The 23,085-nt window shown below is 50.0% G+C and overlaps 1 protein-coding gene across 1 annotated transcript; it reads right to left on the reverse strand.

The window, feature by feature from the left end:
• Nucleotides 1-6,862: 6,862 nt before the first annotated feature.
• LOC122371954 lies at nucleotides 6,863-16,743 on the reverse strand. Its single transcript, XM_043348757.1, has 6 exons — nucleotides 16,332-16,743; nucleotides 15,840-15,986; nucleotides 15,341-15,430; nucleotides 14,543-14,677; nucleotides 11,665-11,901; nucleotides 6,863-7,490 (listed from the first exon to the last, which is right to left on the reverse strand). The coding sequence occupies exons 1-6, from the start codon at nucleotides 16,458-16,460 to the stop codon at nucleotides 7,005-7,007; spliced, it is 1,224 nt and encodes a 407-aa protein (XP_043204692.1). The 5' UTR covers nucleotides 16,461-16,743; the 3' UTR covers nucleotides 6,863-7,004.
• Nucleotides 16,744-23,085: the final 6,342 nt, after the last annotated feature.

The following is a 23,085-nucleotide window of genomic DNA, read 5'->3' on the forward strand; positions in this document are numbered from 1 at the left end:
ATAAATTGCCCCCCGGCCCCTGGGTGATTGGCTTTACCCCGGGCCCGACCATGTTATGGACACTCCGTTGAATAAGCGTTAGGCTGAACTACATGATAAGTACGTATGTACAGTAATGCCAAAAAGATTACTTCCTCTTTATCTCATTAACACAAACATTTAACACGTAAGTGAAAACTGAGAAGTTTTCCAGGCAGTTGCCCAAATATTGCAAGTGTCCCAATTTTCTTGAGTGACACATCTCACATCCTGAACTCTGTGCATACCTTTTAACCCTCGCCCGTAAACGGCGATCTGCCACCTTCGCCATGCAGGGGGGGGGGTTGGTGCGACCCCCCCCCTTGGCGTTTGAAAACGGAGCGTCGTAGAGCTTAGCGGAAAAGACCAACGGATTGCTCTCGCCGAGATCTCGCGATTGGTGGTTATTTTTTGGTCCTAGGTCAACATTTGACCTACTTTTGACCGGTCAAAGGTCAAATTTTCGGAAAAATAGACTTTTTTCAACTTTCCGCGGCGATTGCGGCAAAACGGTGGGAGATATCGACTTGAAATCTTCACTATCGTGTTCCTTGATCAATTCTCTATCGTTTGGTATGTATTTCGTTTCCCTAGCTCTAAAAATGGCGCGTTGGAAGCGCCGGAAGTCGGCAAGGTCACAGTCGGCGGCAGAAATTCGAAAAATCAAAATTTAAATTTTTGATATCTGATTGTATTTTTGGATTTGGAAGGTCCATTTGCTCCCTATTGAAGCTAATATTGCTGCATATTCCCATTGAGGTGACAAGAATTAGCAAAATAGTGGTTCGGGCGCTTTTCAAAAATAGTACCGGACGCTGTTCCTCTTGTGACGTCATAGCTCCGTGACCTGACCTGACCCGGTCAAGTTTCTTATACCATATGATAGCCAATACTTGCCCCAACATGCATGGGAAGTTTCATCACGATCCATCAACCGATGTCCGTACCACCGGCAGGAAACCTCGGGCGTTGGCACTCAGTTTGTGAAAATCCGGCCGGAGGCTGTTCCCTTTGTGACGTCATAACTCCGTGACCTGACATGACCCGGTCAAATTTTTTTTATCAAAAGATGCGCAAGGTTTGCCCCATAAGGTACCCAAAATTTGGCGGCGCTGCGCGCCGCCGTTTTTGCACTATTTCCGAAAAACCTCAGGGGGGGGGTTGCACCAACCCCCCCCCCCTACATGGGCGAGGGTTAAGTAATAAATCATTAAATGATAGTCTAATTTATAAAAAAGCAAAAAGTTGATCTGTGTTTGTTAAGAGTAGCTGCAGTCACAAGGGCTTCCTTACCTCCTGGGCGCCCACGTTCTGGTCGCGGTACACGTCGAAGTAGCTGACGCCGGCGTCCCTCTGGAGCTCGTTGAAGCCGCCGCCGGCCTGACAGAGCGCCCTGCCGAGCAGCTGGCAGCCGGCGGTGCCGTCCGGCAGCTGGCCGTAGTTGAAGCTGACACAGTCGTCCCGGCGCACACACCGGGCCAGGCAGTGGGCGCGCCGCGCCAGCGTCGGTCCGGCCGGCACTGTCTGCAGCGGGGTCAGCGGCAGCAGGCCGGACCGGTGCAGTCCGGCGGCCGAGTGGGACTCCACGGCGCACCGGCCGGTCCGCGCCAGAGCCAGAGCCAGCAGCGCCAGCCAGCCCCGGCAGCCCGGAGCAGCCATGACCGCCGTCTGCCGGCCGGCCACCGACCGGCGCCGACGCCGCCCCGGCACCCGACAACGGAGTCCCAGCGCACCCGACAACGGAGTCCCAGCGCACCCGACAACGGAGCCCCAGCGCACCCGACAACGGAGCCCCAGCGCACCCGACAACGGCACCCGACAACGGAGTCCCAGCGCACCCGACAACGGAGCCCCAGCGCACCCGACAACGGCACCCGACAACGGAGCCCCAGCGCACCCGACAACGGCACCCGACAACGGAGCCCCAGTCCATTTAACATCATGGAACTGAGGCGTGGATCAATCGGACCGCAGAAAGTGAACATTTGAAAACTGGTTTTCCTAGTGTAAGGTAAGGTCAATACAATAATGCTTGATATTGATGTTATTCATTTGTGACAGGAATATCTTCTCGTTGCCAGGTTTTTCATTTTCGTGTTCGTGCTTTTGACGCATTTTGCTAAAGTGTTTTATTCAAACAGACGGGCGACGGATAGGTACAGGTCCCGTGGGTTTTAAGCGTAGGTTTTGCCTTTCCGGCTATATCTTTTTCGTCTTCCGCTTTGTAGGCTTGAAGATGTGACCGATTTATTCGTATGGCTCCCTCCCATGAGCATGGAAAAAGGTTTGATCGTATCACTGATGTTAGTTGTCGGACTTTCGTCCCCGTCTTGAGTTGAGATGTTAGTTTCACAACGTTTCGGCCAGTTACTTCTCCGGCCGTCGTCAGGTGTTCTTTGGCCCTTAGAAGGACCTGGATGTTGGTGGCGTTGCGCCGTACGCGTCATACCGTTCGAAAGCTCCTGTAGTCGCGGTATGACGACTGCAGGCGGTATGACGACTATAGCGAACGGTATGACGCGTACGGCGCAACGCCACCAACATCCAGGTCCTTCTAAGGGCCAAAGAACACCTGACGACGGCCGGAGAAGTAACTGGCCGAAACGTTGTGAAACTAACATCTCAACTCAAGACGGGGACGAAAGTCCGACAACTAACATCAGTGATACTAACACCTCGTCTCAAGCATTCAGAAGAACTATGTTTGATCGTATGCCGGCTAGTTTCGGAGAAATTAAAAGAAAACCACAAAATCCGCCGTTTGGGGCATTCTGACCGCGGCTTCCCTGCAGTCGCCTATGACTACAGTGGTGCCACCCAACGGGTAGGACGCTGAAACACAGAGGCATGAATGAATCCAGCGCGTGGTGACCGGTGGATAGAGGCGGGACTCGGCAGAGGCTATCACTGCGGCCCGCGCAGGGCGTCCTTGGACAGCGGACGAGCCTTCGGGCGGTGAGGCCAGAGGTCACGACAGCCAGGCGCTGTTTGGCATGAAGGGAGGGGAGGCGCTCGCCTTAGCCAGCCTCGCCTCAGCCAACTCAGCCGGTTTGATGGTAGTGGTGGTGGTGTGGGGGGGGGGAGGCGAGAAGGGCTAAAACGAACGGGATAAAATAGAATGGAAATTTCGTGCCAATGTCAACTTACAATATTGTTTACCTAATATGCATTAATTAACCTTACGAAAGAACTCACCATATTGAATTGAGAAACATACAGATGTTATTTATCGATGTTACCGTTTACTTTTAATGGAAACCCTACTTTTTATTAGGGGTGATAAAATGAGCCCCTCTCCTTGGTTTTTTCCTGAATAACTCGTGTAAATAGTGGCGGATAGCAGCGAAGCTTTCTGTGCCGTAAGTTATTTTTCTCCCCATAAATAAATAAATGCCCATGCGGTCAGGAGTCAGGATAAGTTTGGACTTCAGGCCATCTGCAATTGAAAGCTCACACCTACCCTGAAAATCTCATAAACCTGACCAAAATGACCTCTGGTCTGTGACCAGTTTCTAGAGCCCATTATAGGCCAGAATTCGGCGTGTCATGTCTCATTAATCGTTCGTTTCTAGACTTAAGCTTAGAAACGTTCCAACATGTGAAATTGTGTTTAGTCCCTTGTGTCTTATTTGGCCGGGACCAGCGGTGGAACTTGGCCGGTGCCTTCAGGGCTGCTTAACTACAAATTTGCCGATCTGCGGAGCGTATGGAGCCAATCTAGCCAGGTTCAAAAGCATCAAAACCACTAGGAATAGCATTGTAGCACAGCCAATCTTCAAGCTTTCCGCGCCCCTAGAATATCTGCTGTTTAGCTGCCGGTTTCCGGTCACATGGCCTAAAGGCGAGGTCACTAGCGATGGAAATGGAAACGCGTTGGGCAGGCTAGCTGTGAGAAGGATTAACGTTCATTATAAATCCGTGCATTGTCGCTTAATACCTATACCGACCGTTTTCTAAAAAGGCTAATTTCTCTCTCTCTCTCTCTCTCTCTCTCTCTCTCTCTCTCTCTCTCTCTCTCTCTCTCTCTCTCTCTCTCTCTCTCTCTCTCTCTCTCTCTCTCTCTCTCTCTCTCTCTCTCTCTCTCTCTCTCTCTCTCTCTCTCTCTCTCTCTCTCTCTCTCTCTCTCTCTCTCTCTCTCTCTCTCTCTCTCTCTCTCTCTCTCTCTCTCTCTCTCTCTCTCTCTCTCTCTCTCTCTCTCTCTCTCTCTCTCTCTCTCTCTCTCTCTCAAAACTTCTAGGCAGGTCTAGACCCTTCCGACTTTGGGTCATTAAACTGACTTGGAAGGTCAACGTATGACCTATGATCAACGATTGGCCTATATAATCTATAAATTGGGTATCATCGGCTTCCTCTCTCACGTGCAACATGCTCCTTCTTTTCAAGAAGCTCTGGTTTGATCAAAAGCCGATCAACTGTGAGGTCTGATCCATCCCCGCCCAAACGTCTAGCGCCTGCGGAAAACGACGATATGGGTGCGAGTTATGGCATATTTCTATATAAACAATGTTATGTTTTGCTTTTTTAGTGGCTTACATCCATTTTGTTATAAAAATAACGCACAAAATCAGCATACAGTGATGTTACTTAAAGTTTTACGCCTAGTTTCCTTTTTAATATTGCTGCGATTGCATTCATGCAACATATTTCTTGGTCAGTTTTGTGACAAAGTTTTGGAAATATAGTGCGGCAGAAAGCAAAACTTTGTTGTGAAACGACCTCCAGCCTCAGCAGGTCACGGTTAACCCTCGCCCCGTTGGGGGGTGGGCAATATAGCGCAATATAGCGTCAAGCGTGTATTTTCCTGAATAGCAAGGAAAACGGCGGCGCGCAGCCCCGCCAAATTTTCAATAGCTACCCGGGCATCAATTTGACATCTTCACACAAAACTTCAAGTCTTAGCTTACCTAAGGTCAGGGGTTATTGAGGTCAAACTGAGGTCATGTTCGAGCAAAAATGAGCAAAAAAACATTAAATCTTGAAACGCTCACATGACAAAAGCTACAGTTAACAAGCAATTTCGAAGCTCTATATCTGGTCGTGTAGAGAAAAAAACGGCGCTACAAAACCGCTATCTGGGATCTTAAAACTTTTGAGCTTTTGACCCCCAAATTGAAAAATTGGTCTGTTATAAAATTAAAAAAGTATTTTTTCGAGTTTAAAAAAACGGAATATATATGATAGTCCCTGCTCTCGGTGATCTACATAACAGATTGTAGATCGATACCTCCTTTTTTGGCCAAGTTATGACGAAAAGCTGTTCAAAATTGATGTCGTCAATTTTTAACTCAATTTTTAAAAACTTTAGACTACGTAGCGCAAAACAAAGACCAGCTGCCAGCATTAGACTCCCCGTGACGAGCTGCATCGAAACGATACCCTTTTTAAGCAAAAATGTCAAATTAGAAATTTGACCTGATTTGACCTGACCTTTACCTGACTTTCACCAGAACATAACCCAAACTGGCGCCCAAGGGTTGCCTGACCCACATAATCGCATTTGTCATGTAAAATGGACCAGACAACATCCATCACATAATAGTTATCTTCATATTGTGACTCTCAGTGACCTGGCCTCTGTGACCTGACCTGGTATCAGTGACCCCAAATAGCAAAATATGTGTTTGACGAGCAATTCCCCATCAAAAATAATTGTTATTCATCGATTCCTTATCGATGAATGACATGCATTTTACTCGATTTTACAACACATTTCTTGAAATGCCTGTAAACGGTGAAAATTCGACATTTGACCTGAACTGTGACGTCATCGGTTTGACCTAGGTCAATGAACTTGAGCCAAAAGGTATTTCCTCGTTGGGGCCATCCAACACCGTTTGCTGCTTGTTGTTATTTTGCGTGGTTCTCGAGATCTTAGGGGGGGGGGGGCAAAATGCTCCCCCCCATGGGACCGATGCTCGGGAGACCATAACGGGGCGCGGGTTAAATGACAGAACTGTTCCCAAGAAATAACATTACAGTCGTCTCCCGGCTTCCGCTAAAACTTTGGACGACTACCTATGAATCGGCACGCTGCCGGCTCACCCCGCCCGCTGGCTACGGGTGGCCTTGACCGTTCAATGCCGATTGGCCAACGGCCGAGGTCGTGCGCTGGTCAGCAGGCAGAGAGGACGGGACGCGGTACTGCACATTGTGAGTGACCTCTGACCTTTCCCCGTCCCCTGACGGCATGCCGTGTCGCCGGCCCAGGCGATAGAAACCGGTTTAAGCCTCTACGCAGGCTGCCACTCTAACCCTTCCCTCCCCACTTTACTATGTGCCGTAGTACGCGCTCGCGAGTAACTGGGCGGAGCAAATGGTCACCGATACAGAGGCGGAACTGGTTGCCCTCCCGCTCGCCGAGCGACCTACCGCTAAAACCCGCGAGACCTGTACCTATCTACCGCCGCGCGGTTACCTGCAGAACGGCCGTCAGTACTGGCAGCAGCCGCCTGGCGCCGGTAGACTGTGTCGCTTGACTTGAGTGTTCAGCGGCACAGTCTACCCACACCGTGTGATGCCGGCGCGGGGCCTTTTTCACGGCACCAGAAGATGACCGCGGAAACATCAGTTTGCTGTTCTAAGCACAAAAATGTTACGCTATCGGACCCTGAAAGCTATTGAAAAGCCGTGATGGGGTTCATATTTCGGGAGTGATTGCGATGTGACGTAATTGCAATACCTACCATGCCGCCGATTCCATACATGCTGCCGATTTAAAATCTCATTATTTATCGACATTTTTCGCAGACGAGCGTATGTGCAATGTGCATGCCTGAATATTGCGTAGATCATTCAATAGACATATGTACCTATGGGCCTATGGCTCCGAAGATTACGTAAAGCGTTTGCAAACGAGCATTTATTGACAGTCCTGTACAAAGTCAAATTTCAAAACAAAATATCATGATATTGTCAGATGAGCTTGTCAAAAGGCCAGCCGGCTGTGCCCTATTGCCATTCGCCGGAGATCAGGCTGGCCGGCTCGCCTAGCGGGGACAGCAGCTCATTTTGCGTTTCTCCTGGTTGAGCATGGTGAGCCGTCGGGCCGCCTCGCTGGGGTCCTCCTGCAGCGCCACCGAGAGCCGCTGCTGCTGCATGGTCATGGCCGGGTCGAACTGGGCCAGGCTGCCGTCCTGGAACTGCAGCGTGCCCGGGCCCGTGTCCTCCTGCGGCTCCTTCTTGCCGAACACGCGCGACAGCAGGCCGCGCCGCTTGGGCGCGCCGGCCGCGCCGGCCGCGCCGGCGTACGGGTCGGCGCACACGCCGCCGGGGCCCAGCGGCTGGCCCAGCAGCTGCTGCTGGTACTGCAGCTGGTTCTGCGGCAGCTGCACGCTCGCCTGGAACGCCGTCATGTTGGAGCGGAAGGCCAGCTCGCGCAGCCGCTGGTTCTCCGTGCGCAGAAACTGCACCTCGGCTTGGTCCATGGCCCGCGTGGTCCGCTCGTTCGTCAGCCGCTTCTCGCCCTCCATTATCTGTCCGAGCGAAACATCACGATCAGCAGGCACCATTGTCTATCCGCAGCGCGGTCAGCAGGCACCATTAACCCGCGCCCCACTGGGGGGGGGCTATTTATAGCCCCCCTCCCGTTTTTCTGCAATAACTTCCAAACCGCTTGACGTATCGACGCCAAACTCTCAGTACCTTAGGCTGCATCAATTAAACACCTTGTGGCAAAATTTGAACTTCGTACCTACTATAGGTCGGCCGGAATTGACGTCAGAGTGACGTCATGTTCGGCCGATTTCGACGCAAAACATTGAACCACGACAATCGCTCCCAAGAGCTCAGTTTTTAAGCTAGATCCGATTTCTTTGCATGAGAGGACTCAGAATAGACTGCGCTATCAAACTGCTATCTCGGATTTTCAAAATTTTGAAAATTTTGATAATTTAATACAATAATATCCAAAATTAATATTTTTACTTTTTTCATTTTTTTGACTTTTCGAAAAAAAAAACAGAATATATGTGATAAAACGCATTATTATGACTAACTCTAGCAAGTTTTAGCTAAATATCTTCAAAAATGGCAGAGTTTTACGCATTATTGCAAAAAATTCACAATTATTAATTTTTCAAATCAATTTTTCACCACGTATTTGACATCGTACGCCAATATAAATAGCACCATCGTGTTCCTGAGCTCAAACTGCATCCAATAGACACCTTGTTTGTTGAAAAAAATTTTAATTCAAAATTTGACCTTTTTTGACCTGAAAGTGACCTATCATAAGCTAAATTCGACTCAAAATGACCTCGAATGACACAGACGACATCAAATTCGAAATCTCTGACCTAAATGGACCATAAAACATGTGTCACGTGACCGACGCATGATATAATATTTTCGTGACCTGTGATGACCTGACCTTAACCTGAAAATTAAACGACAAGTTTGGTACCCTCAGGGTAACTAGAGCATCTGTTCCCGAGTGTGTGATCCAAAAATGAGCCTGATCTGACTTGTAAGACGGCGGCCAGGGCCCAAAACGTGAACAAGCCAAAATGCTAATAATTTTTACTTTGACCTGACCTGTGACGTCATCGGTGACCTCGAGGTCAATGAAATTAGGTTTCGCGCGACAGTTTTTCCGGGGCTATCAGACGCCGTTTGAATTTTGACGATCGGCCCAGTAGTTTCGGAGTTAGGAGGGGGGCTATGAATAGCCCCCCCCCCCCCCCCCAGTAGGGCGTGTTATACGCAGGTCGCAGACCCCAGTGGGGCGCGGGTTAACTGTCCGAGAACACGTCCCGGTCAGCAGGCACCATTGTCATTCCTAGGGAAACGCTACGGGCGTGTTTTAAGCCACGGTAGTCTCTCTTGAATTGAAAGTGTCACACAACAGTGCGGCGTTGCTACAGAGCCCGGCCGAGGGAGAGCCGAGGGAGGGCTGCCAAATTTGAGTCACCGAACCAATTAACCTGGGGGATGGATGGATAAAGATGGCGGGGGGAGAGGGAGAGAGAGATCGAACCGGTTTTAGCCGTTAGTTCACCGTTCAATTAGCCGTTAGTTCAACCTCCTTTCCCCGTGTTGCTGCACTTCAAAAGAAAGACTGCAGCCAAGGTAGAGGATGATTTACCCTCGTCACATATAACAGCACACAAACCGACACAAACAGATTCCCGTGACAGTATTCATATGAATGTCAGTCCAGTGTTCTGAGGCCGACTCTGGCGGCGCCGCGCCCGGGCGGTCGTTACAGGCCTGCAGGGACGCAGCGCTGAGGTGGCCGCTGCAGCCGATGGCCTACATCCTGCACCCAATTTACCGAGCCACGCTTATCGCCACTTGGACGCCGATTGACACGCGTAATCGCAGTCGCTGCCCCTATTATGCCATTGAAGTTTCCTTATGGCCTGCATTAAGTGTATCTCAGGAAGCGGAGGCCTGCCGTTAGCCGTTAGGTACTTACCTACTGATAACTACTCTTATAACTAATTGCGTAGCAAAAACATCCAGGTACTTAGGCACTTAGATAATTCCTTTTCTTTATTCGAGGTGTATATGCAGGTCAATGGATTATTGTCTGCCTTCTAAAGCATCATCATCCTTCGCTCTCTGATACCTTATTCAACAAAATTTTGCAGTGGAAAGGACAACCGCTGAATACTGAACGAACAGCAAACACGTTTCTTTCTGCTGCGCAGAAAATTTCTTAGTTTCACGAACTAATGTCATTGTGTTCCATTGTTATTTGCAAATCAGGGAAAGAGAAAATTAGGAAACGATAGTCTTTCATCTCGTTACAAGATGAAACGTTCTATAGAGTGCTTCCTTGCCGGACGGCTGACTATGCTGCACGAGTTTAAAGGGACTTTCCCACCTTTGACCCTCGCCCATGTAGGGGGGGGGGTTGGTGCACACCCCCCCCCCCCCCCCTGAGGTTTTTCTTAGCTACACGCCGAACCGTTTAAGAAAGCCTGCTCAAATTTTCATTACCCTATGGGGCATCCTTTGCGCAACTATTGGTATTTTTTTGTCAAGGTCATGTCAGGTCACGGAGTTATGACGTCATAAAGGGAACAACCTCCGGCCAGATTTACGCTAAAGTGGAGATTGCTTCACATTGGTATAAATGCCGACTGACCTGACACACTGATGGATTGTTTTAGAATCATAACTGGCTGATTTGACATTGGCACAATGTCCGTTGACCTTTTCAAGGTTACTAAAGGTCAAGGTCAGGTCAGTGACCTCGGTTGACCTGTAATGACTTCTTGCACTTGTATGCCTTTTCGGGGTATTTTGATGCCCTGAATTCGAATTTGCTATCCATTTCAGGCATCGTCGGCTGTTTCTTGTAGTTCATTTTGGGTCAGGGTCAGGTCAGTGACGTCACACGCCTGACGTGACTCAATGCACAAATGACCTTGCAGACTTCCGATGCTCCCAACGCATCATTTTTAGAGTTATGACATCGAAATACACACCAAACGATAGAGAATTGATCAAGGATCACGATAGTGAAGGTTTCAAGTCGATATCTCTTACCGTTTTGCCGCAATCGGCGCGAAAATCTGAAAAAGTTAGATTTTTCCGAAAATTTGACCTTTGACCGGTCATAAGTAGGGCAAATGTTGACCTAGGACCAAAAATATACCACCAATCGCGAGATCTCGTTGAGAGCAATCCGTTGGTCTTTTCCGCTAAGCTCTACGAGTCCGTTTTCAAACGCAGGGGGGGTCGCACCAACCCCCCCCCCCCTGCATGGGCGAAGGTGGCAAAACACCGTTTACGGGCGAGGGTTAACATGGGGTTTGAGTTGAGATAGCCAAGTTTGCGGCGAGGTTCAGAAACCACTATCTATCTAGGTTGCAACCCCCGCGGCCTCTTGGTGTTGAAGAAATTCGTTCCCTTCATTTGAAAATGGGCCTTGCACAAGGCCCATCTTCAACATGGAGCGACCGTTAGTGTGACGTCACCTCGTTTAGTCATTCTGATTTAAATGGGTTTGTTCGTTGAAAAATCGCTTAAAACTTGGTCTGAACTTTGTCGTGGTGCCTACAGAGTAAAAAGAATCAGCTTTATGACTATAATGTGGCCTGGGGAAGGAGGTAATTTTGGGCTGTGACGTCACATATTTGAAAGTTTTATGTTTGGAATATGGGAAGCCTAAGATGTTTAATGAAAAATAAATGCCATAACCGTGTTCCTGGTCATCCAATCTATAAAGTCGGGCACAATTTAACTGGTTTTAACAACATTTAAGAAGGTGGGATAGTCCCTTTAATTGAAAGGAGGTAGCCGTAGGTCCGTAGGAAATTCCGTAGGAAATTGTTATTCATTTTGGCTATCATATGTTCTATTTTAGAAGTCCTTGTCAATAAATAATCAATATGCATATGTCCTGCCATTTTTGAGTTCCGATTAAATTATTTGCAGAAGATTCACGAGCGCATTCTTTCTTTAGTGGATATGCTTCTATCCGTTCGCCGTCACTGCAGCTGATGGCTGCAAATGGTGGTCGGCGGTCGGTAACGCCTCCCCCCCTCCCTTCCACCCCTGGGCAGTGCCCGGACAGACAGGTCACCCAGTGCCCACTCCCCCCCCCCCCCCCGAGACAGATCACCCGGTGCCCCCACCCCCACCCCCCACCCCAGACAGTGACCCGGACAGGTCACCAGTTTGCCGCCGCCGCGTCACCTGCTGAGCGGCCATCCGCAGCCGGTTGCAGAGCTCGGGCGCCTTGACCATGTCGTCGTTGAGCGACTGCAGCAGCTGGGCGATCTGCGCGGCCGTGTCGCGCATGTTGCACCCGTCGCCCACGGGCAGGTTGTTCATGGCGATCTCCAGCCGGCTGATCTCCTCCTTCAGCTCGTCATTCTCCTCCTCCATCTGACGGCACCGGACCCGGTCCGACTCCAGCTGGCTCTGCAGCATCTGCGGCCAGACATACAGTCAGACATACAGTCAGACACCGGACCCGGTCCGACTCCAGCTGGCTCTGCAGCATCTGCGGCAGACATACAGTCAGACATACAGTCAGACATACAGTCAGACATACAGTCACAGACATACAGTCAGACATACAGTCAGACACCGGACCCGGTCCGACTCCAGCTGGCTCTGCAGCATCTGCGGCCAGACATACAGTCAGACATACAGTCAGACATACAGTCAGAGATACAGTCAGACACCGGACGCGGTCCGACTCCAGCTGGCTCTGCAGCATCTGCGGCCAGACATACAGCCAGACATACAGTCAGACAACAGTCAGACATACAGACAGACACCGGACCCGGTCCGACTCCAGCTGGCTCTGCAGCATCTGCGGCCAGACATACAGTCAGACAACAGTCAGACATACAGTCAGACACCGGACCCGGTCCGACTCCAGCTGGCTCTGCAGCATCTGCGGCCAGACATACAGTCAGACATACAGTCAGACATGCAGTCAGACATACAGTCAGACACCGGACCCGGTCCGACTCCAGCTGGCTCTGCAGCATCTGCGGCAGACATACAGTCAGACATACAGTCAGACATACAGTCAGACATACAGTCAGACATACAGTCAGACACCGGACCCGGTCCGACTCCAGCTGGCTCTGCAGCATCTGCGGCAGACATACAGTCAGACATACAGTCAGACACCGGACCCAGTCCGACTCCAGCTGGCTCTGCAGCATCTGCGGCAGACATACAGTCTCAGACATACAGTCAGACATACAGTCAGACACCGGACCCGGTCCGACTCCAGCTGGCTCTGCAGCATCTGCGGCCAGACATACAGTCCCAGACATACAGTCAGACATACACATACAGTCAGACATACAGTCAGACACCGGACCCGGTCCGACTCCAGCTGGCTCTGCAGCATCTGCGGCCAGACATACAGTCAGACATACAGTCAGACATACAGTCAGACACCGGACCCGGTCCGACTCCAGCTGGCTCTGCAGCATCTGCGGCCAGACATACAGTCAGACATACAGTCAGACATACAGCCAGACATACAGTCAGACATACAGTCAGACATACAGCCAGACATACAGTCAGACACCGGACCCGGTCCGACTCCAGCTGGCTCTGCAGCATCTGCGGCCAGACATACAGTCAGACATACAGTCAGACATACAGTCAGACACCGGACCTGGTCCGACTCCAGCTGGCTCTGCAGCATCTGTGGCCAGACATACAGTCAGACATACAGTCAGACATACAGTCAGACATACAGTCAGACACCGGACCTGGTCCGACTCCAGCTGGCTCTGCAGCATCTGCGGCCAGACATACAGTCAGACATATAGTCAGACATACAGTCAGACATACAGTCAGACACCAGACCCGGTCCGACTCCAGCTGGCTCTGCAGCATCTGCGGCCAGACATACAGTCAGACATACAGTCAGACATACAGTCAGACATACAGTCAGACATACAGTCAGACATACAGTCAGACATACAGTCAGCCACCGGACCCGGTCCGACTCCAGCTGGCTCTGCAGCATCTGCGGCAGACATACAGTCAGACATTCAGTCAGACATACAGTCAGACATACAGCCAGACATACAGTCAGACACCGGACCCGGTCCGACTCCAGCTGGCTCTGCAGCATCTGCGGCAGACATACAGTCAGACATACAGTCAGACATACAGTCAGACATACAGTCAGACATACAGTCAGACACCGGACCCGGTCCGACTCCAGCTGGCTCTGCAGCATCTGCGGCCAGACATACAGTCAGACATACAGTCAGACATACAGTCAGACATACAGTCAGACATACAGTCAGACATACAGTCAGACACACAGTCAGACATACAGTCAGACATACAGTCAGACATACAGTCAGCCACCGGACCCGGTCCGACTCCAGCTGGCTCTGCAGCATCTGCGGCAGACATACAGTCAGACATTCAGTCAGACATACAGTCAGACATACAGCCAGACATACAGTCAGACACCGGACCCGGTCCGACTCCAGCTGGCTCTGCAGCATCTGCGGCAGACATACAGTCAGACATACAGTCAGACATACAGTCAGACATACAGTCAGACATACAGTCAGACATACAGTCAGACACCGGACCCGGTCCGACTCCAGCTGGCTCTGCAGCATCTGCGGCCAGACATACAGTCAGACATACAGTCAGACATAAAGTCAGACATACAGTCAGACGTACCGTCAGACATACAGTCAGACATACAGTCAGACATACAGTCATGGAGTCAGACATACAGTCAGACATACAGTCAGACATACAGTCAGACACCACGCTGTATGAAGTGAGACACAGCGCATTTTAGAGGCAAACACACACACCTGGCCACGGCACCTGACACCACACGGCACCTGGCCTGCGTGGTGCCGTCTGCGTGGCGCCGGGCGACCATCAGGGGTATACTTCGATTGTGAATATGGTCAAAAATGTAACCCGTTACCCGTTACTCCTACCCCTACGCTTAACCCGTGATTGTGCTGGGTTTGGTCAGCCGTTGCGCCCACCTGGGTGTATTCAGTCGGTCGCTGCGAGGATCTGGGTGTACTCGTATACTTTACTCGGTCACTGTGCCCACCTGGGTGTCGTTGTCGCTCAGCCGCTGCGCCTCCTCCAGGCCGAACATTTTCTCCTGCAGCTCGTGTTTCTGGTTGTTGATGTCCCGCAGCTCCTGGCGCAGTTCCTGCATCAGACTGTCCCGCTCCGGGTTCGACTGGAGGACAGAACAGCGCGGTGACACGCACAGCACAGTGACACCACACCACAGCGCGGGGACATCACAGCGCGGAGACACCACAGCGCGGTGACACCACAGCGCGGTCGCCGACTGGAGCAGGTGGTCAGAGAAAGAGAAGTGGTACCTGAGTGTTGATTTGTTCTGGCAAAGCGACTGTGCCACCTCTACATATAATTGGGTTGAGATGGCTGAATAGATGTTAAAGTCGAGAAGATCCCGAAGACGATATTCATTTGACTGTCAGTTCCACTTCCCATGGTCCGTAACCCGTCCGGTCCCCACTCACCGTGGTCCGGGGACCGTCCACTCCCCGTGGTCCGTAACCCGTCCGGTCCCCACTCCCTGTGGTCCGGGGACCGTTCACTCACCGTGGCCCGTGGACCGTCCCCACCCCCTGTGGTTCCGGACCGTCCCCACACCCTCTCCCTCTGCCCCGGGGACCGTTCACTCCCTGTGGCCCGGGAACCGTCCCCACTTCCTCTGCCCCGGGGACCGTCCCCACTCCCTCTGCCCCGGGGACCGTCCCCACTCCCTGTACCCCGGGGACCGTCCTCTCTCCCTCTGTCCCGGGGGCCGTCCCCACTCCCTCTGCCCCGGGGACCGTCCCCACTCCCTGTACCCCGGGGACCGTCCACTCACCGTGGTCCGCGTGTCGAGGAAGGCGGTACAGCGGCACTTGCAGCCGCCGCCGGGGGAGGCGCGACGCGACTGGGACGCCCGGCCCAAACTCTGCCGGTGCGACACACGTCAGCGCAGACTGAGAGAGCTGCAGCGCCGCACAACACGCTACTGAGCGCGCTACACGCAGACAGGTGCACCGAACACGGCGATCCTACTTCGAGGGTGACTGAACTTTCAACCTTCTCCGATATAAATACATCTCTCTACTGAAAAAGCCTTAAAATTTCTGGAGTGGACGACGTAACTCGTCGAAGTGACGTAGGGTAAGACAATTTGAGCCTCATGCAGTTATTCTGAAACCTTTAAAATATACAGCAGAAATACGCAAATGGGCTGATTCTGCCCACTACCCCAGCGTGACTTTAGTGCTTGTGTTTTAGGTACTTGAGTTGCCAGAGTATGACTGAAAAAAATCACTGTTACTGCATTCATTGCAATCACTTCTATCACTGCTTACCTGAAACGATCTGGACCTTCCTTTCCCCTTAGCGAGCTCTCCTGGTGATGAGCTTCGATAAGGCTCACGACCCCTGCTTGACGCGCCGTCATGTTCAAAATTATCCAGTTCTCTTTGGAGCATGTCGATGCGATCTTCCAAGCTTCTCTAAAGTTGAGTAACAATGAAAATATGATAACGCTGATAAAGTTATTAACAAAACAAATTGTTGATATCATATTTCCACACCAGAATTTTCCTATCGGACGAGATTCGCATCAAATTATTCGGTGCAGTTATGAACTGATATTATTAATCGATCCTCTACAACACCATCAATAGGCTAACAAAGGTAGGCATTGTGTATCGAAACTTCGTCTGACATGCGCCGGCTAGCATGCATTTAAAATAAATGATTGACAGAGATCCCAGCCATGGTAAAGTATAACCTTCATAAATAGGTAGTTTTGTACCCACCCGTAAGGAATAGCGATGCTTTTTCAATTTTCTTACCTTTTCATAGACCATATCTTCAGACATATTATCGGTGACGGATTGTAAACTCTTTTCGAATTGGTCCAACTTACAGTGTATGCTCTTGAAATCACAGTTTAAACTGTCGTCATTCCAACGTCCACTCATGTTTAATTTATTGTATCTTGTAGAGCTGCACAAATAGCTTCCCTCTGTGACGGTGACCAACTGTTACCCACGTGTTGTTTCAGTTAAAAAAAAGATGCCAAGGATTTTGCTAAAACTTTTGAATTTTCTAACAAAAAATGTTTGTTTCGTCTACCTACACATTACACAGATATCCAAAGACTGTCGGCGATTCGCCTCATTCGATCATGACGCGATGACTGCTACGATAATTTAGGGACATGTTGCTTCAGCTATGTTTCAGTAATCTTGGTTGTTGCCACCTCTTGATATTCAATTTATTTGCTTCGTGAGTTGTCGGCAGCTGCACCTCTTCATTAGTTTGTAAAACCAATGATTCAGTGCACTCGTAGGTACCCTGCCCTGCGTTTAGCTCGCTTAAAAATCAATGCATTCATGGTGACACAAGAATGTCCAAGTAAATATGCTTCAAATTATTTAACCCCCGCCAGGACACCGGGGGTCGATGTAGGTACTAACCCTGGCTCGAAGCGAATAATGGGGCCAACATATAGGCCGTCGTGAGGGCTCTCAGAGTCAGATGCCGCCCAAAAAGTCGGCGTATGGGCCAAGAGACCGACATGGCGAGCACGAGTATTGGACTCTCAATAGTCCCAAATCGGCTTTTGTCTCTCTTCGCAAGTATGTACTAAATGATTCGACGGGTTCCTTGAAGGGCAGCCTACGGATTAAGGGAGTGTCTTTCCCCATCAGGTCAGGGGGCATCTTTCCCCAAGGTACCGAATTAAAGGTAGTGTGCCACCTTTGAAAGATTTCCCATTTTATTTTTCCTAGGATAAGAAGCTTCTGTTTTTACCTAATATCGCAAAAAAAGTCAAAAATGGGCCTGGAATAGTGCCTTTTTCGCCTAAAAGTTTATCGATTTTTCGATATGTATAAGAACTGTAGTGGGCTCACCTGCAAACAGGCGTCGGCAACAATCGCGAATGCGGCGCACATGTGACAATAAGCAAAGGTCATTATAGAGTTACGACGTACGGGAATGAGTTATCAGCTGTCTAATCGTAGACAACACAATGTCGAGCCTTAAACTGTAAGCCTGTATTGGTATTGTTTCTTTTATTTGGCTGTCGAACATTATTTATGGTTTGAAATATGATTTTATGTAAAATAATTGATATGAAAAAGCCGCCTCTTAAGTTATGACCCCATTTCACCACGCAAGTGGCAGAAATGACAATGATCAGCTGACGCATTTTTCTTGGCCGAAGTCAGAGCGCGCGGCCCGACGCACCACCACCGCACCACAAAGTATGAGCAGAAGCCGCGCCCAAAGCCAGGGCCCCGGTAACGTGAGGTAGCCGAGTCGGGGCAGCGTGCGCTGACCCAAGCCGGGGCCGCAGCTTTGGGCGCGGTCTACCGCATCCCCGCGGGCAGCCCCGGGCTATCACATGACACCGGGAGGACGCGCGGCCCCGGCTTGGGTCAGCGCACGCTGCCCCGACTCGGCTACCTCACGTTACCGGGGCCCTGGCTTTGGGCGCGGTCTACCGCACCACCTAACAGGCGTGTTCGAAACCGCAGGAGATGATGATGAACGGGTTTATCGAAACTTGATTGGATGAGCATATCGGTATTAGCGATTTCAGTGTGTGCATTTATTGTTCATAGTGGTGTAAAATGTGGTTGGGGTACGACCGACAACCCGTCGGGGCGAATTTCGCACTGGGGTACCCAAAATTTGAAGAATTTAAGACGTTTCCATGAGTTTTGAAGGTATGGATAAGTTCTAAAAATCCGGTTCTCGTTATCTGGGCCATTAACTCCATACGGTCCAGGAAAGCTGGCACACTACCTTTAACATTTAATCAATTTGTTAGCACTAAAGCTACACCCGAAAAAAACTAGTTGGGACAAAGTACACGGATATAAATGTATCACGACCATAGCAAGGGACTTACAAATTATATATTTTATCTAATATTCACAATGTTTTGACACCAAAATATTTTTTGAAAGCAGCACACATAAAACAAGCAGCCACCAGCCCACCGTTGCCAAACTGAGCTTGGCAAATTTTTGTGCAGTAAACAAGGAAGGCTTCCGCTTTACGCAAAGCGCATTAATTTCCAGGTTTGCTTCTTTGTTTTCGCGTTAGAGGGATGGAGCGTCTTTCCCACCCAGGGCATCTTACCCCACTCTCCCCTACCCTTTTTATGTAAAAATATCAATGGGCCACAAAACACAGTCCTAGTATCGTTTGGTCCATATTATGACCCTTTGTGACCTGACCTCTGTGACCTGACCTGGCATCAGTGACCTCCTAAGCAAAACATATGGATTAGGCGACCAATACTGCATCGATAATTTTCGATAGCATGCCTTTTATTCGATGTTACGAGCATAACACATTCCTTACGAGGCCCGTAATCGGTGAAAAATGCTACCTTGGACCCGACCTGCAACCTCATCGGCTGCACCTAGGGCAACGAAATTGGTCACAAGCAAGGTAGCTCGCTGGTGGCGCTATCGAACGCCGTTTGAATTTTCAAAATCGGTCAGTAACTTACTGAGATCTTAGGGGGAGGCCATTTCGCCCCCCCCCCCTTCCCCCTAAGATCTCGGTAAGTTACAGACCGATTATAAAAATTAAAACGGCATTTGATAGCGCCACCAGGAAACTACCTGGTGACGTAGTTTCGTTGACGTAGGTGAAACTGATGACGTCAAATGTCAGGTCAAAGGTTGCATTTTCACCGATTACGGCCCCTCTAAGGAGTGCGTTATAACATTGAATAAAAGGCATTTTGTAAAAAATAATCGATGCACCGTTAGTCGCCTAATATATATGTTGCTTAGGAGGTTACTGATGCCAGGTCAGGTCACAGAGGTCAGGTCACAAAGGGTAATGGATCCAGGTATACCGGAGTCGTGTGATACATATTTATGACCAATTTTACATTTCACATTCAATGGTGTAGGTTAGACGACCATCAGAGCCAGTTAGGTTCCGTTCTGGACTCTGGTGGAGGTCAGGTCAAGGTCAGGTAAAAAAGTCAAATTTCCAAGTTGACATTTTTGCATAAAAAGGGTACCTATTCGATGCAGCTCATCACGAGGAATCCAATGGTGGTCTTCATTTTACTCTGCGTTGTTACGAGCGAGCGAGCGCAGCGAGCGAAGCGAGTCTTTTCAATACGAGATAACGGAAAAATCTCAGTACAGTCGCCGACGTCGGCATGTTACTGGGACAACACGCCAAAAGCATCAGCCGGCGACGGGATTCGAACCACGTGTCATTTGAACGCGAGGTTAGAGCGCTAACCACTACACCACGCAGCCAGATGGCGAATTTAGTTTGTTTTGTTGGGTTATGCCCTTTCAGTCTGACAAGACCATTTCAGAGCCGGAAGAATGATAGGATGGAGACATTGGTCTTCTTGGCGAGCACCCTGGGTCCAGTTCATATAGAGTCCCATTGCTGTTACGTGACACTTATTGGAAAGGGCGACCCCACAAATGGATTCATATAGCCACCCTTACACACCTGCACCAACGTTTCCCAAAGTGTCCCTTTGATAAGTGGCACTTTGACAAAGTGACACTTGCCGACTGGCCTTTCTATATGAACTGGGCCCGGCCCTAGTCAGTTGCCGGGGCTGAGCCTGACCAAAGGATAGGCCGAGCAGCCCCCAAGCACTCACCGCACCCGGCTACGGGCGAGCTCGGCTTACGGGCAATCCCAAATGGGATAAAGTTTCCCGTCCAGTCCGGATCAGGGGGTTGCGGCGTGGAGGAAGATTTGAGTTTCCTGAGGATATTTTGAGTACAGAAGCTCTTTATGAAACATGAAACATGCATTTTATATTATTTTAACGGTCAAAACAGCGGCCGATGTCGGTCCGACGTCGCCCCGACGTCGGCTGGACCTCAGCAATTGATCTTGGTCCGACGTCGGCGCGACGTCGGCTGGACCTCGGCTGGACGTCGGTACATGCGGGCATACCCGACATCCAGCCGACGTCGTGCCGAGGTTGGACCGACGTCGGCATGCCGATGCCGAGATGCCGACGTCACCCCGACGTCGGCCGACGTCGGGCCGACGTCGGCATGTTTATTTTTACTGGGACTATAGAGTTAAAAACTCGCAATCACTTGTGGCACACTCATATGCCACCAGTGTTCATTTACCGTGGATTTGTTTTGTCTGCATCGAATTGTCTGCGCACTAACCTTGCGTTAAAATGACACGGGGTTCGAATCCCATCGCCGGATGATACTTTTGGCGCGTTGTCCCAGTAAACATGCCGACGTCGGCGACTGGGGGCCGGGGGCTCGAATCCCGCCGCCGGTTCATATTTTTGGCGCGTTGTCCCAATAAACATGCCGACGTCGGCCCCGTCGATCCAACGACAAACGATCTCGTCAACCTCGGCAGACGACCTCGGCCCGACGTCGGCTGGACTTCGGCTGGACGTCGGTACATGCGGGCGTACCCGACATCCAGCCGATGTCGGGCCGAAGTTGAACCGACTTCGGGCCGACGTCGGACCGAGCATCGGCCCGACGTCGGCATGTTTACTGGGTATGGATCCATGGGTGAAACTTTGACATCATCATTGGGGTCCCAAACGTCCAAGGGGGCCTCCATTTAGTGGGGACCTCCAAGCAATTAGGGGCCTCCAATTGCGGAAGCGGTAATTTACGAACCACGCCAGGGCCTCCTCTAAGAAATTTTCATTGGGGGACCAGAGGCTCAGAAGCCAAACCTGGGGTACCCCCAAATCCAGTTTTCTCATCGGATTTAGGCCACTTATTTTTCGTCACAGCTCTGATGCCATGATTTTTTTTTTGAATATTGATAAAGAAATGGTAGGTCACCTGACCCTACTGGTGGATTCAGGCCAGCAGGGTGACATTGTATGTAAATATCCCCCGCGGCATCCGAAATCGACGAAAATTTCTGGCTTTTTCACTTTTGACAATAAAACACAATGCCTTTATTATAGAAAAAAATTAACGGCACAGCATTGCGCAAGGAATCTAGCCGTAAGCCGACCCCAGAAAGTGTGAGGGTTAACCTTCGCCCGCACCTGGGGGGAGGGTCGCCACCCCCAAGTTAGTTTTTCTGCTCTACACTTAACATTTTTAAAGCTAGAAACCTGATTTTTTTTTGTATTGCTGCTTTTCTATCTTTTCTCAGCGTCCATTGAAAATTTCAAGTTTCTGTGGCTTTTGGGTTTGAAGATATGACCTTGTTCTTCAGGTCATGTCATGTCCTAAATGACGAATACCCAATATCTTGCGATGGCTATGGGCTGGGCCTTGTGAGCTTTTGACACGCTGATTTCGGCTTTTTTGCCAGTCTTACCTCCCACATATCATTGAACATATTGTTCTGCGATGTACATATGTCAGGGTCATGGTCAAGGTCAACCTAGGTCATCTAAAATTATTGCGCTTTAGGCAAGCTGAATTTACTTTTCGTGAAATTTCTTTGACTGTATGTTTAGTAAAAGCTTCTCACTTCATGATCAAGTGTAATAGGGACACACAAACCGATCTGTGCACACATCAGTACATACACAGACATACACAGACGTACAAACACACAGGGCTGCGGAGTCGATGGATTTTCGGCGACTCCGACTCCGACTCCGACTCAGGCTTTCAAAAACCAGCTCCGACTCCGACTCCGACTCCGGGCAGAATTGTCGACTCCGACCGACTCCAACTCACGACTCCGACTCCGCAGACCTAGCAGGGCTGCGGAGTCGACAGATTTTCGATGACTCCGACTCCGACTCCGGCTCGGGTTTCTAAAATCGACTCCGACTCCGACTCCGACTCCGGTCACAACTGTCGACTCCGACCGACTCCGACTCCGACTCCGACTCCGCAGCCCTGCTGAAACACATATCATTGACCTTGACCTAACTTGACGTGAAATGACCACAGCCAGCAAATTAGTCGGATAGTGTGACAAAGAGCTGTTCTAGCTGGCTTGGCACTAATACGGCAGCGTAATCAGTATATGATGGGGTGGCCCGCTGCTTGTGTAGGTATCTTATTCGACATCACCACAATTTTTTCTTACAAGATTTTAAGCCTTGCGGTCAAGAGCAACAGATTCTTTGGGAAGAGACGAACCCAATGATACCAATTTTACCTCATCAGGTCAGTCATTGACCTTCCAGGTCAGGTCAAACTAAAGAATGTTGCTGTTTGGGGTCACCGTTGCCCGTTGGAATATCACGTGCGCTGCTCATCATATAGGGGAAGTTGGGGCAATGCCGGAGTTGGGGCAAAGCCGAAATTCGAGATATTTCGAAAACCGTACGACATGGATGCCACCTGTCAGTGATGCTCTGAAGCTTAAGTGACTACCAATTATCGCATGTTTGTTACCAGTCGTCATTCGGAATACTTCGGCTGTGAGGGCGCCAAGAGCGTTTTCAAGGTACGTTTCCTTTGTACTACATGCGTCTTCGAAGCTGCATTTCCTACTCATTATGCTACCGTTTGTCTGGCCAATTCGGTCAAGTAATCTTCAGCACGTCTTTGCATAAGTGTGCTGCCTATTTGAAATTTATACAGCACGTTGAAAAGTTATGGGCCTGCAAATAAAAGTATGGCTGGCTGGCCG

Source organism: Amphibalanus amphitrite, unplaced genomic scaffold (assembly GCF_019059575.1).
Source record: "Amphibalanus amphitrite isolate SeventyFive unplaced genomic scaffold, NRLGWU_Aamphi_draft 001298F_arrow, whole genome shotgun sequence".
NCBI lineage: Eukaryota > Metazoa > Arthropoda > Thecostraca > Balanomorpha > Balanidae > Amphibalanus > Amphibalanus amphitrite.

Excerpts from the sequence above, each read along its gene's own strand:
- LOC122371954 (XM_043348757.1), bottom strand. The coding sequence starts at position 16,460 with ATGAGTGGACGTTGGAATGACGACAGTTTAAACTGTGATTTCAAGAGC. Across the intron at positions 15,431-15,839 it reads GAAGGTCCAGATCGTTTCAG|AGTTTGGGCCGGGCGTCCCA; the intron begins GTAAGCAGTGAT and ends TCGCACCGGCAG. Across the intron at positions 14,678-15,340 it reads TCCTCGACACGCGGACCACG|TCGAACCCGGAGCGGGACAG; the intron begins GTGAGTGGACGG and ends TCTGTCCTCCAG.